This window comes from Zerene cesonia, chromosome 1 (assembly GCF_012273895.1).
Source record: "Zerene cesonia ecotype Mississippi chromosome 1, Zerene_cesonia_1.1, whole genome shotgun sequence".
Taxonomy (NCBI): domain Eukaryota; kingdom Metazoa; phylum Arthropoda; class Insecta; order Lepidoptera; family Pieridae; genus Zerene; species Zerene cesonia.
In genome coordinates this window covers 3,639,693-3,653,445 of record NC_052102.1, presented here as the reverse complement: position 1 = coordinate 3,653,445, position 13,753 = coordinate 3,639,693, and the positions used below count along the sequence as shown (strand labels likewise).

Sequence of the window (13,753 nt, the reverse complement as noted above, 5' to 3'; positions counted from 1 at the left end):
GGGAAACCAAAAAAAAAAAAAAACTTGTACTTCATCGCAAAACGCGCTTAAGTTTTTTTTTTTACCACATACAAATAAGTAAAGTCCACTTAAAACGCAACACAACGTAAAACTCGACGTGGCTATACAAATCTTGATTATATTTTCAATTCGAATCGGTATTTCTAAGAGCAGAGCCAAAATGAACATTAACAGACACAGCGACGGCGGGTGTGGAACTGGAGCAGAACGTGTGCGGGCTCGGCGACGGCACGCGCAACGGGCAGCGGCTGTTCGCGTGCGCGGCGGGCCGCGCGCTGTTCGTGCCGCTGCCGCTGTGCCGCCGCGACGCGCGCTTCCGCGACACGCCGCCGCCGGACCGCGGGCTCGCGCACGACGCGGAACATTTCGATCAGGTATTAGCTTCGATAGCTAACTTACTGTCGTCAAGGGGAGTCAGCTTCCCAGGCCATTAATTCTTTCCAGTCGTCAATCCTTTCCTTATTCCGTACCCCCCAAAAAGCGTGCAGCACATTCATACAGGCACTGCCTCTGCGAATATTCATGGTCGGTTGTTATTGGTTAGGCAAGCCAAAAATATATGGTAAAAAAACCATAGTCCGTGCCCGTGATAAAATATTGAATATGGTTTTTTTTTTCAAACTTTAAACTGTGAAGTAATAGTCAGGCGAGAATATATAGTAATAATAATCAATGGTAAAATAATTAATCTAATTCCATTTCACTTTATTTCATATTGCAATCGTTTCACAATTTAATGTTAATTGATTATCTTATTTAATTGCAGCCCGATTGTCCCGTGGTGCCAGGCGTTGTAGCACCGTTAAACTCACTCGGAGAACTCGCGGGAAAGAACCGCGGGATTCAAGGACATCACAACTCCTGCTATCTAGATGCAACCCTATTCGCTATGTTCACATTTACTAGTGTATTTGACGCACTCTTATATAGACCTCCAGAACCTGAGGTAAATCATTTAAAAAATATCGAATTACATACCATGTTTACAAATTTCTTACCTCTTCTATCTGTAACAGTACTTTTTGTGACTTCTGATCTCAACTGATGATAGCTCACTTTTTTATTTTGAAATATATAAAATGTATAACTAATTAAGTTTTAACCTTAGTTTTATAGCAACTTTAATTAATCTTTCAATTCGATACCATATATGCGAATTGCGAAATACGAACACAATTATTTTTTTAAAAACAGCCACCTAATTCTAGTATTGTTATCTAACTATTATCGTAAACAGGATTCGCCTCACTACTCCGAGGTGCAGCGCGTGTTGCGAGAGGAGATAGTGAACCCTCTCCGTCGTCATGGTTACGTTCGCGCTGATCGAGTCATGAAACTGCGCACGCTATTGGAGCGGCTCTCGGACGTGCCCGGACTCACTTCAGAGGAAAAAGTATTTTATAATATTTCTATTATTTATGGTGCGTGGAATGTTTATTTTAATATGTTGTAATATTATCTGATACACGTGGGAGATTTCCCAGTTGGTAATTGTATTGAGTGAAGTGTAAAGTTTGATAAGTTTACACATTTATTTAAATTGGAATACAAAGTATTCAAGAAGTTAAATAAATTAAAAAAAAACTTTTGTTTCATTAATGCCCATATTTTTAAGTCGCAGTGGGAGAGTCAAAAAAAAGTCACGAGTCGCCCACTCGTGACTTTTTTCTACAATATGGTCGACTTGTAAAATTTCGTGCATAGCTTCGCCGTGGGCCTCCTGGCTTTAATTTTTATGCATCAACAACTTTTTTTATGTCATCGTTGCCAATGGAGTCTGGTGGGCCGCCTGATGGTAAGCGCTACCACCGCCCATGAACATTTGGAGAGGAGTAAAGTCGATTGCAAACTTTAAATTAGATTGCCAATTTTAAATTGGAAAGGGATTAAGAAAGGATTCACGAGAGGAATAAAGGAAAGGACTGGGAAGGGTGAGGAAAAGAATATAAGCCTGCGGTTCCCCCACTCACCGAACGAAACACAGTAGCATGTTACTATTTACGACTGTCTTCTGTGGGGGTAGTTCCCTAGTGCGAGCTGGCCCAATTAGTGCTGAAACGTGCTCGACTCCCACTTACAAAACGTTAGTTTTAAGCGTAGTTTTTCTTTTGTTGATATGTATATATGATATTATTTTACATGCTTACGTAACGAAGGCAATAATTAATTTATCTTTTCAGGACCCAGAAGAGTTTTTAAACGGTTTAGTAGCACAACTTTTGAGAGCAGAGCCATTTTTAAAACTATCGTCGGGCCAAGAGTCATACTGTTACCAACTCTTTGTAGAGAAAGATGAACATGTCACATTACCAAGCGTACAGCAGCTATTGGAGCAGTCTTTCGCCACTTCTGGAGTTAAATTAAGCGAGGTACATATTATTTTTTATAGTGTTAGTTTTTTATGCATTTATATCGTAAAATTAAAGTACCTTTAATATATCAACATATAAAACTTATTCTGTAGGTTCCAGCAGCATTTATAATCCAAATGCCAAGATTTGGAAAAAATTACAAGCTATATCAAAGAGTTCTGCCTTCGCCTCTATTGGATGTTACAGACTTGATTGAAGGATGTGAGTTCTTTTTTAACTAATTTTACTCAACAATGTTCGCAGTGAAATTCACAAATAATGTTTGTGAATTTCACTGCGAAAATCCATAAGAACTAATAACCTTCCAGTTTTTCAGTTATTTCTGATTGAAATCTTGCAATCTAATTCAACATACACGACGATTTAGATTCAGACGATAGTATTTTTCGATTTTGCTTTATTTGTTTGTGTTCTTAAATGTTGATTATATCAAATGCAATATAGTAATAAAACTAAAATACATGCTTTAAAGATTAAGGAAATTATTTAATCTTGGAGATCAAATCAGAATAATAAGATAAACTCATGAAATTATTGTATTGTTACTGATCTTTGATAAGTGTGCAAAGTTTGAATTAAATCTCTCCATTTAAAGTGGGTCAAAACCGAGTCGAAAGAAGTCGGTTAAAACTTAATAAAAAATAAAAATCGTGTTAAAAACACCTCTCTGTATAGTATTTACTTGTGTTTGATTTTACGCGAGTATTCAGAAATTAAAAACTTTTTAACGGATTTTGAAAGCGATTTATTCATTATATTATTAACACGACGTTTCGCCTCCCCATGACCACGCTCGCTGTAAAGTGTTCGAAACGTCGGGTTAATACTATAATGAAATAATCGCCTTTAAAATCCGTTAAAAAGTTTTTAATTTCTAAATTCCTCTGTATAACATATTCGTCAATGTCATTGCAGTGCCACGTCAATGCAGCGTGTGCGGCGCGCTCGCGCGCTGGGAGTGCAGCGCGTGCGCGGCGGGCGGCGCGGTCGACTCCGGCGCACTGTGCAACTCTTGTCTGCGGCTGGCGCACGCGACTCGTTCGCATAAGGTATACTTTTATATTTTGTTGCACGTGGGTTAAATTCACGCGAGTATCGTTGTATGTTATATTCTGTTAGAACGAGTTAGCTTTAATTGTATTTTTCTTATTAAATGTTATGTTTTATTGTATATGTATATATCTCTACTAAATTGGGATTGTAATGATAGTGTGTATTATGTTTGATTTTAATAAATAAATAAATTTATAGGCGAATGTGATTGCAGCCTATGAGTAACCGAAAAGCTCAAGCTTGCAAATCATCATGTTTCGCCTTTTTTTGTACTAGCGGACAAATGAGCTAGTGGTGCGCCTGAATGTAAGCGGTCTCCACCGCCCATGAATATTTACAGAGTCAGCGCCTCTGAGAATGCGCTGCCCACTTTTGTTGTGTGGTAAGGGATAAGGAAAGGATTGACGATGGGAAAGAAGGAATGGATTGGGAGGGGTGAGGAATAGTTAAATGAACGATTTTTTTCTTTTCGGTAGCATTTTGACAACACCATATATACCATATAATATTTTAACAACACCAATATTGTGGATGTTGTAGATTTTAGTATACGCATTCAAACCAATTCCAATTAATTATAATTTGGAAATTAAAGGCTTTTGAACGAATTTTAAACGCGATTTATTCATTATATTATGAACCCGACGTTTCAAACATTGAGCATGGTCACGGGGAGACTGTCTCGTGACCCCGCTCGCTGTTTAGACTCCGTTAAAAATTCTTTAATCTCTAAATGTATAATACTCGCGTAAAATCAAACACAAAAAAATACTAATTGTAATTTATAAAATTTCTCTTATATTTTATTTTTCAACAGGCAACACCACTGTCGATTTGTGAAGAATATGCCAACATTTTGGAGTCTTGTCCCGTACCTCGAGTTTATATGGAGTTATTTGCAGTATTATGTATAGAAACGAGCCATTATGTCGCGTTTGTCAAGACAGGCGTAGCACACGACGCTCCTTGGTGCTTCTTCGATTCTATGGCTGATAGAAAAGGTATGAGGCTGACATAGAGGGACAACTTCGATTAAAACCTTTTTTGAACATACAATAAAACTTGGCTAATAAATAAAAGGCCTGTCTGGGGGCGCAAAATATACTATGCTTATAGCAAAACTGAATACCGTGTCATGGTCATGAAAATTGGCTAGTATAAAAATATTTAATATTTTTAGTATTAAAAAGACTGCTGTTTAAATAAAGATTAATTAGCTTTCTTTGAAAATAAGGCTCTCTTAGAAAAATCGAAATTTTTAGCACTTTTTTTTTTCAATTTACTACATGGGTTCGAGTTGAGTATTACATAACCCGAAGTCCCATATTCCCATTAACTAAAGTAAGTTCTCAATATGTAACAAATCTCATACACAGCAAAAATTCAGTTACATATTCTATATAATTGGGTGAAACGTACCGATCGATTACGCAGGCGAGCGCAACGGATACAACATACCCGAGATAGTCGAGATCGAGGAGCTGGGCGCGTGGCTGAGCGACGAGGGCGGGCGAGCGCTGCACGCGGCCGCGCCGCTCGACCGCCAGCTGCCCGCGCCCGCCAAGCGCCTGCTCGCCGACGCCTACATGTGCTTCTACAGGAGCCCGGACGTCGCCATGTACAGATAGAGCGCTGCGCCGGTGATGCCGTGACGTCACTGTCTATGAATAATCCGCGGAGCCGCCGCGCCGCGCAACGACGCCTACATGTACTTTTATAGGAGCCCAGATGTCGCCATGTACAGATGAACGCCGGTGATGTCGTGACTTGTGACGTCACTGCCTATTGATAATCCGCTGAGCCGCGTCGAGCCTGATAGAGACTGCAGCAGAGACGTCACTATATACAGAGAGGCTGATCGGGCCTATATTTAGTGTATAACTTATTAGTAGTGGCTAGGAGAAAGGGAAGGGGGGGGATGATTTTATCTATCATAATTTGACACTTGTGGAAGAGAAGGTAAAAAAAAATTATCACACTATCACACTGATATTATAAACTAGACGCTCATCCCGGCTCCGCCTGTATATGAAGATACTAGTTTTATCCTAAGAAAGCATTTAATTCGGATAAATGTAATCCTATCACCCAAGTCAGGTCAATCATCAAAATTAGTTCAGTAGTTTCAGCGTGATTGACGGACAAACATCCAAACAAACGAACTTTCACATCACACTAATATTATAAATGTGAAAAACAGGAATCATATCTGGGCGGAGCCGGGACGAACGTCTAGTATGTTATATAGCCTTACATGCTTTACGACAAAACAAGACAAGAAATTTTGTGTGAATCATAAAATACTGCACATTGGAGTTTTAACTCTATTGAAAAAGAATAATCCATAGAATAGATGTTATGTAAATGTCTCTATTTACATTTGATTATTCTATAGAATTAATGATTTATGTGCAATCATTAAAAAATAACATCATTTATAATAAAAGTTAGTTATATTTGTATATTACAGGTAAAAAGTATTTTTATCACAATTTTCTAATCTAGTACATTTCTATAAGATTTCATAATACATGCAGTTGTAAATATTATAAAAAAACATAATATTTATTACTATTTTGTCTTAATATCTATTAAAAATAATAAGTTTAGCTCTAATATTGTGTTAATGTGGATTAAATTAGTACAATAGACTTAAAGGGCTTTAAATTAATTAGCAAATGCATTTTTTAGATAATGAAATTATATCTGTACTTGATTATTATTACCATTAAAATATTATTATATTATTTATAAATGATTTGATTTAATAAACAGAAAAAGCCTATATATCTATTGGTCTTGGTTTTATTTTCTCATATGTTCGTGTGTACTTGTGTTTATATTAATACCCCTGTGTCACGTTGATTACTAGCTTTTGGCCCGCAGCTTACTCGCCTAAACTTCAAAATATGTGTTATAGAAAATATTTTTTTTTTTTTTTCAAATTAAATATCCACTATGACAATACATGGAATAGTTTGAGATTGCCCTGGTTTAATCAATGTGTCCTATCATACATAAATAATTACTATAACTCTTCATGGCTCATCTGATTTTTCAAGTTGCAATCACATTCATATTTTGCTTGTGGCACATGTGTCATATTGTTCTTTACTGTTATTTCACCTTTTATCCTTTTACTCCATTCCTAAAAGCAAAAACATTAAAATATATCCAAGGTAGGTATATATATACAATATAAATACTATAACTTTACTAGAAAACTCACAGAAAACAAAACTACATGGTAGCAAAGAATATGTTGTGGTAATAAATTTTCATTTGCAAACTCTTTGGCATTTATAGCGATTTTGTAAGCTTCAACATCATGATCTTTGGCCCAAAGTATTCTTTCCTTTAAGTCTGAGAGATCTCTTGATACTGGTACATAATGCACCCAAGGTTTAAGTTGTCTATAAAAATGTTCATAATAAGGTGAATCTTGCTTTAGGACTAAAGCACCCCCAGCCAGAAGGTATGGTAATCTATATGCAGCTACAGTTCCATCTATATTGATTTGATATTTATACTGAAAATAAAAGAATTATTAAATAAATTAACAATTTACATATAATACAAGTATATAACTATTGAGTAAAAGGCATACATCAAAAAATTTATAGAATGATATATGAGGAATTTTAGGGCCATACTGTTCCTCTTTATCTCGAAAGAAGAAAAAGTTTGTTAAAGATGCATTGATCAAATCTGGGTTAGCTCTTGCTATATCTATGAGTTTCAATCTTTCAGCCCGAGAATCACGGCCCCTCCAAAATGCTTTTGGTTCTCTGTCTTTCCATTGGTGTTCTACATTTCCTTGTACTGATAATATATCTAGTGTTACCCTGTAAAAAAAAATATTTCAAAACATTTCTTTATTTATTGCTATTAGTTAGCAAATATATACAAAACTGTATCATATAATAGTACCTTCCCATATTTTCTAATGTTGACTCGGTAATGTCATATGTTGGCATCACAATATCAAGGGAGTCATCTTTACCACACCAAGAAAACATAGGCAGTGGCTCACTTCCTTTCCTAATCAGTGGCCAATCACCTAGATTAATCATTAACTCCATATCAGGTAAAACAACTTTTCTAGTAATTGACAACAGTACATTATCAGCAAACATGTTAAAACCCACATGTTTCCCATAGCAGTCTCTATAAATTTCATTATTTTTTATAACATAATGGCAAAAACTTGTACTATCTGGATTGTGATATTTCTTAATTATTGTTTTAATTTGAGTTTTCATTTGCACATTTTTAAATGGTTCAAGATCCTTATTGATTTGTTCATAAGTTTTCGGACATTGATTATTTTTTAGCCACAATTTTAGATCTTTCTCTGGGCATGCACACTGATCAGGAAGAATTGGACCTAAAACATTAAGAAAATGTATAAATAATTGAAAATAATATCTCACATTTTGTATGTTGCACACAAATATGTTTTATGTACATAATATATATAAATACTAACATACCATCAAATGTGATTGGAGAATCTTTTATATGTTTACTCATATAAAACATATTAATAGACAATTTTGAACAAACTTCATATATTTTGTATCGTACAATAAATGTGCCATCCTTCCTATCTAAGACGTTGGACCATATTCTACAACGAGCTTTTTTTAGGGACTGTCCAGTAATTTCTACAGCGAAGCTTTGTGCGAACTTCAACGAATACCTTTAAAGAAAGAAACTGGTAAAAAAATCTTAAAACTGCATAATATTTTAATACTAAGTATAAAATACAAACGTTTCTTCATCGACATGTGTAAAATTAACAAAGAAATATCTTGCAGGCATAACGATAGTTTGAGGTTGTAACCCCGGACCCGAATATATAACGTTTTGTGCATTGCAATAAAAAGCTGCACATAAAAATATGAATGTAACACTAAAGTGCAGTAAAGTCATAGCTTTAAATGATATAGTAATCACGTATTGAAGAAAATAAGAAAATACACTAGAATTGGGTCATTTTCAGTCTTTTGGCGATACACAGTCAACAGTTTTAGGTTATAACAATGTACTCTTGGGTCAACAATGTTTGTTTACAAAAATCATATAATTGTCAAATCAGCTGTGACAAACTTTTTACAGAGGGGAGGAAAGTAAAAAAGGCAACAGTGGAATGCAAATTTAGATGATTATTATTTACATACACATATTTAACGCATAAAAAAGTTCATATCACGTCACATGTTTGGTATATATTCGATATATTTGTGGTATGTTATTATCTAGTCGCTCTAACTACAGTTACTGAACTTATTTTGTAATGTCAAATTGTCACTTGTCAATTGTCATAAAATTGTTCAATTTAATTTCAGCGTGATACCCAAAGAGTAGTATAATAATACGGGTACCTATATCAATAAATTTGTAATAAAAATATTTTGATCACATGTATTAAAAAATTTGTTAATCAAGTTATATTTCGTTATAATGACTACCTCTAATATACAAGTTTTATGCAACGTTCTGAATAAATTTAGGTAATATAACCAAAAACGTATTATCAACTTATTTTAAATGCAAAATGAAGTTTTAATAATAGTTTTTATCGTTTGCAGGATCGATAATATTATAAAAAGATCTAATCACTACCAGCCTCCTAGATACCGGCCACCTTATTGGTTTGTGAAGAAAGAAAGAGTTGTATGTGTCTTTAAAGTCATACTTATAGATAAATAATCATTATAATCAGCCCATATATATTCCCAATGCTGCGAAACAGGCCTCCTATGAGGATTTAGGCCATAATTGCCCGCACTGGCCATACGGGTTGGCAGATTTGACATTTCGTCGAACTTTTGATTTCCGTACATGTCGGTTCCTTTTTTTATTTTTTTATGTCATAGCGGGCAGCTGAGCTGGTGGTTCGCCTGATGGTAAGCGATCACCACCGCCCATAAACATTCGCAAAGGTAGTACCTCTGTGAATGCGCTGCCAGCTTTTATGGGGTAAGGGAAAAGGAAAGGATTAACGACTGGAAAGAAGGAATGGACTAGGACGGGTGAGGAAAAGGAAACGGGCCTCCGGCTCCCCCACTCACCGTACGAAACACAGTGGCAGTCAACTATTTCACGCCGGTTGTCTGAGGGGGTGTGTACTTCCCCGGTGCGAGCTGGCCCAATTCGTGCCGATGCGTGCTCGACTCCCACAATAAAATTTCCTTCACAATATTTTTTACACTTTTCCGAGCAGTCGTGCTGTTATCAACACGCGCAGACAAATTGAAATATTAATTTATTTCCTGCATGTTCGCTGGGTCTCTAACTCCTGACTAATGATTTAAGTCCTCACCACTGCTTCTAGAGATAAAAAATAATAACTTGTGTTTATAACTCGTTTCATATTACTGTACTGAATAATAAACTTCATATCTTATGAAATTGAAATAATATTTTTAAAATGTTAACAATTGTTTGAGTACATATGCATAATTGTATTCCATATCAACAGGTTAGTGATGATTTGTTAACACAAGATAATAGAGATTTTATTGAAGAAGTTAAACAAGATAAACAAAAATCTCAACTCATTTTGGAATCACCTTTGGCTAACATTGAACCCCAAAAGTCAGCAGAATGGACACCATTCACCAGACGGGTTGGTGTCATAGCTCGTAAAATTGGAAATTATCCTCTATGGTCAAAAGATGGTAAGAAGTATCAAACTACTTTATTACAGGTAAGTTTTTTGATAGTAACTTTGTTTAAAAATAATACCTACATTGCTAATGTTGTATGTATCTGGAGATTTCATTTTCAATTTCTTTTAGGTAGTAGATAATCATGTCATAAAATATATTCCACCAGAAGAGTTTAAACCAATGAAGACAACTAAAGTAAATTGGAGAGAAAAAAGGACTTTGGGTTGTTTGTTAGTTGGTTCTGAAACTATAGATCCAAGCACTGTCACAAAAGATTACTGTGGAATGTTTACTAATGTTGGAATGCTTCCTAAAAGGCATTTATGTAGATTTATGGTGACGCCTAATGCTCAGCTCCCAACCGGTACACCATTATATGCAACACACTTCAGAGTTGGTGATTGTGTTGACATCCGTGCAAAAACGTAAGTTCAAATCTGTGAGTTTAGTAGCAGTAGTCTAAATTAATTGATGTGTGAAACCAATGAAAGTAGATTATTCTTTTGCATTCTGTAGATAATCATTAAACTGTCGTTCAAAATGTGTTATATGAAATTTTATAGAATTGATCGAGGATTTCAAGGTGTTATGAAGCGATGGGGTTTCAAAGGAATGCCTGCATCTCATGGTGTCACTAAAACCCACAGAAGGCCAGGTAATATTGGTGCTGGAGGTGAAAAAGCTCGTGTTTGGCCAGGTACGAAAATGCCTGGTCATATGGGTAATAGGTCTGTAATAATTCTCCTGTGTACATTTAACATGGTATATTATCATACATCAGGATCATTTAGTAATATTTTTAATCGATTTCAGATGGCGTATGTTGCGTGGTGTCAAAATCCTGCGTATAAATACCGAACATAATGTTTTATGGATGTTAGGTGTAGCAATTCCTGGAGAAACTGGTGCAATGTGTTATGTCTATGATACAGTATTGCCCCTGAAAAAGTTGAAAACACCACCCGCTTTTCCTACACAGCCTCATGTTGATGGACTACCATTGGAATATTATGATGAATCCATACATCAATTTGATCAGCCAACAATTACATTTGAAGAATCATAGGGCTAAAATTAAATGTTATTTACAATAGAAGAAAACATTTAAGTAAAAGGAATAATGGAAAATTAAAATCCTGCAAGATGTATGCCAGAACAAAATATTTTGTTGAATGATTAGTGTTTAGTTTAATAAGTATAAATAAAATATAAATAAACCATGAATGTTTTATTGCAGAATATATTATATATCCATTCTTAATTGTATTCAAGGAACATATTTTACATGACAAACCAAAAAGCACTTAATAGTTATCACTGTCATAATTGTGGACTGCAATAAAACACATCTTTTAATAAGTAATCAACTTTATTTTTATCTACTGTAACTTATTCATTAACCATTATAAGCTAACATGATGAACATTACTATTAAGAATTATTTAATTTATAAAACAATAAAATTAAAAGTTCAGTACATAATATCCTACATAAATAATATAAAAATATATGAGTTTCATAATTATTCCATAAACATGAATAGCCATAAAAATATGGTTTACAAAGTTTATCATTATTTAACATCACTTTAATTGTGATTTGTCATTTATATTGAAAATTACATGTTACAAAGTAATCCATGCACACATTATGAGAGTTACTGTTGGTTAGGGGGTTGGAAACTATATCCGGGATATGGCTGAGCACCAGCTGGTGGGGGAGCCCCTGGGGCTGGAGCCCTAGCATATGGGTAGGGGGATGGTGGGTATTGGCTTGGTGGATATCCCTGTTGATAAGCATGTGGAGGATAAGCTCCACCAGCCGGTGGGTAATTCTGTGGGTTTTGAGGATATGAGGACTGGGGAGGGGGAGCAGTTGACACTGAAGGAGCGGGGCTACCAGGTTGTGAGGATGGATTGGAATATGGTGGCTGGCTTGCAGGTGGGTATGGAGATGGTTGCCCTGATGGAGGATACTGCTGTGGAGGACCACTTTGAGGTGGTCCTCCAGATGCAGCTGTTGATGGTGGCCCGTTATTTCCATGAGTACTAGAATTGAAAGTTGGAGATTGCGCAGATGGAGACCCATATCCTGTACTTGGTGGGTTTTGTGAAGTATATCCACTTGGTGGAGGTTGTGGTGATCGATTAGGTTGAGAAACAGGTGTTGAACCATAAGCCGATGTGGGTGTAGTATTTTGGAAAGATTGGGTTTGATATGGCTGTGGTTGGGAAGTTGTTGTATTATATGTGCTAACACCAACATTTGGGTAGTTGGCTCCTGTCTGAGGAGGTGGATAAGCAGAATTTCCTGTATATCCTGGTTGAGATGGACCTCTCACTGGATAGGGAGAACCTGCTGCAGCGGGACTACCAGGAGGAGGTGCATATGGTTGTTGCCCTGATGATGGGGGGTATCCTGGGCCAGGGTGTGTAGAAGGAGGATAGTTATTTGGAGCAGTGGTGATTGGAGGCCCATAGTTAGAGTTGGGTGGATAACCTTGAGGTTGCTGAGATGGGTTGGGAGGGCCATATCCTTGCCCTGGAGGACCATAACCACCCTGAGGAGGATACGCTCCTTGGTATTGACCTTGATACTGGTTTTGTGGGTATGGCCTTTGACCATATGACTGTGTTGGTCTAGTTGGTGCACTTGAAACTCCTGATGGTGGGCGATATGGTTGTTGTGGGGAACCAGGAACTTCAGCACCACTGGCGGGAGGGTTGAGGGCACCCTGAGGCACATTACCACTTGCTAGTTGATGAGGGGGCTGTGAAAAATATACAATATCTAAGTTGCTAAATTACATTTAGATATTATTCAAGAATAATGATCATTGCGATGCTAAGTAACATGTATACGTAAGTACACGTTACAGATAATTTTAATAAATGCTTGTTATATGCGCATGCAATAGTATGTTTCAAAATTTCCAAAGAGGTAATAATAAACAAAAAAGGTTTTTATACCGGTAAAATAGCTTGAATATTCTGATTAGCGTCGGCCACCGATGCTAAGTAAACCAAATTCCTGTGCAGTACTTGCTGATATTGGTGACATTCAACTAGCTGTCCTTTCGATTGATATTCTTGAATAGTTTGTATTAAATGAGCGTTTTCATCCAACATTTTCTGGATTTGTGCAGGACTTAACGGAGGCCGGTTTCCGCGAGGTGCGAAAGCCACAGACATTTTTTTAAGTTTTTCTAACGCACAAAACACAATATAAATCACTGGGACCGCATCTACAAAATGGCTATTATCGAAATAATCTATTTTAAACGAAATGCTATTAGTAATCCTTTGTCTTATTTCATTAAAAAGAAATAGGTATAAAAATAATTTACACACATCTAGACTATCGATAGCAAAACACAAAGCAATAAAAAAAAATCTTTGAGTTGGAGTTGCTATCTAGGAAGATATTTATTACCAGACTTAATAATACGATATAACGATTTTTATGACATTTAATTTTTACCAAAGCACCTTCTTATTGAGGTGAGTAGATACCTCATTTGCTACTTTTTTTTAGATAGGAGATACATGAATTAGGTATCAAAAATCGTGTCACTGTCTAACCGGATTATTATTTTGGGTGTTACTTTTTTAATAAAGGGGGAACTTTGTG

At 36.0% G+C, this 13,753-nt stretch overlaps 4 protein-coding genes across 6 annotated transcripts in view; 2 read left to right on the top strand and 2 right to left on the bottom strand.

Moving 5' to 3' along the window:
- Positions 1–5,781, top strand: part of LOC119829760 (ubiquitin carboxyl-terminal hydrolase CYLD) — a 9,581-nt gene extending 3,800 nt beyond the window's left edge. For all 3 annotated transcript variants that reach the window (XM_038352455.1, XM_038352445.1, XM_038352465.1), the window contains 8 exons: positions 196–395; positions 788–967; positions 1,259–1,414; positions 2,202–2,390; positions 2,486–2,594; positions 3,309–3,442; positions 4,264–4,447; positions 4,881–5,781. In XM_038352455.1, the coding sequence (XP_038208383.1) occupies positions 196–395; positions 788–967; positions 1,259–1,414; positions 2,202–2,390; positions 2,486–2,594; positions 3,309–3,442; positions 4,264–4,447; positions 4,881–5,074 (1,346 nt within the window). In that variant the 3' untranslated portion in view covers positions 5,075–5,781. The remainder of the gene's footprint in view (positions 1–195; positions 396–787; positions 968–1,258; positions 1,415–2,201; positions 2,391–2,485; positions 2,595–3,308; positions 3,443–4,263; positions 4,448–4,880) is intronic.
- Positions 5,782–6,420: 639 nt separating this feature from the next.
- On the bottom strand, positions 6,421–8,528 carry LOC119829771 (protein O-glucosyltransferase 2-like). Its single transcript, XM_038352477.1, has 6 exons — positions 8,221–8,528; positions 7,940–8,148; positions 7,377–7,833; positions 7,054–7,291; positions 6,676–6,975; positions 6,421–6,594 (listed from the first exon to the last, which is right to left on the bottom strand). Exons 1-6 carry the CDS (start codon positions 8,379–8,381, stop codon positions 6,475–6,477), a joined length of 1,485 nt encoding a protein of 494 aa, XP_038208405.1. The 5' UTR covers positions 8,382–8,528; the 3' UTR covers positions 6,421–6,474.
- Positions 8,529–8,785: 257 nt separating this feature from the next.
- Positions 8,786–11,341, top strand: LOC119832117 (39S ribosomal protein L3, mitochondrial). Its single transcript, XM_038355726.1, has 6 exons — positions 8,786–8,962; positions 9,041–9,125; positions 9,934–10,161; positions 10,253–10,548; positions 10,687–10,851; positions 10,937–11,341. Exons 1-6 carry the CDS (start codon positions 8,913–8,915, stop codon positions 11,187–11,189), a joined length of 1,077 nt encoding a protein of 358 aa, XP_038211654.1. The 5' UTR covers positions 8,786–8,912; the 3' UTR covers positions 11,190–11,341.
- Positions 11,342–11,473: 132 nt separating this feature from the next.
- LOC119832102 (extensin-like) lies at positions 11,474–13,553 on the bottom strand. Its single transcript, XM_038355725.1, has 2 exons — positions 13,093–13,553; positions 11,474–12,893 (listed from the first exon to the last, which is right to left on the bottom strand). The coding sequence occupies exons 1-2, from the start codon at positions 13,312–13,314 to the stop codon at positions 11,781–11,783; spliced, it is 1,335 nt and encodes a 444-aa protein (XP_038211653.1). The 5' UTR covers positions 13,315–13,553; the 3' UTR covers positions 11,474–11,780.
- Positions 13,554–13,753: the final 200 nt, after the last annotated feature.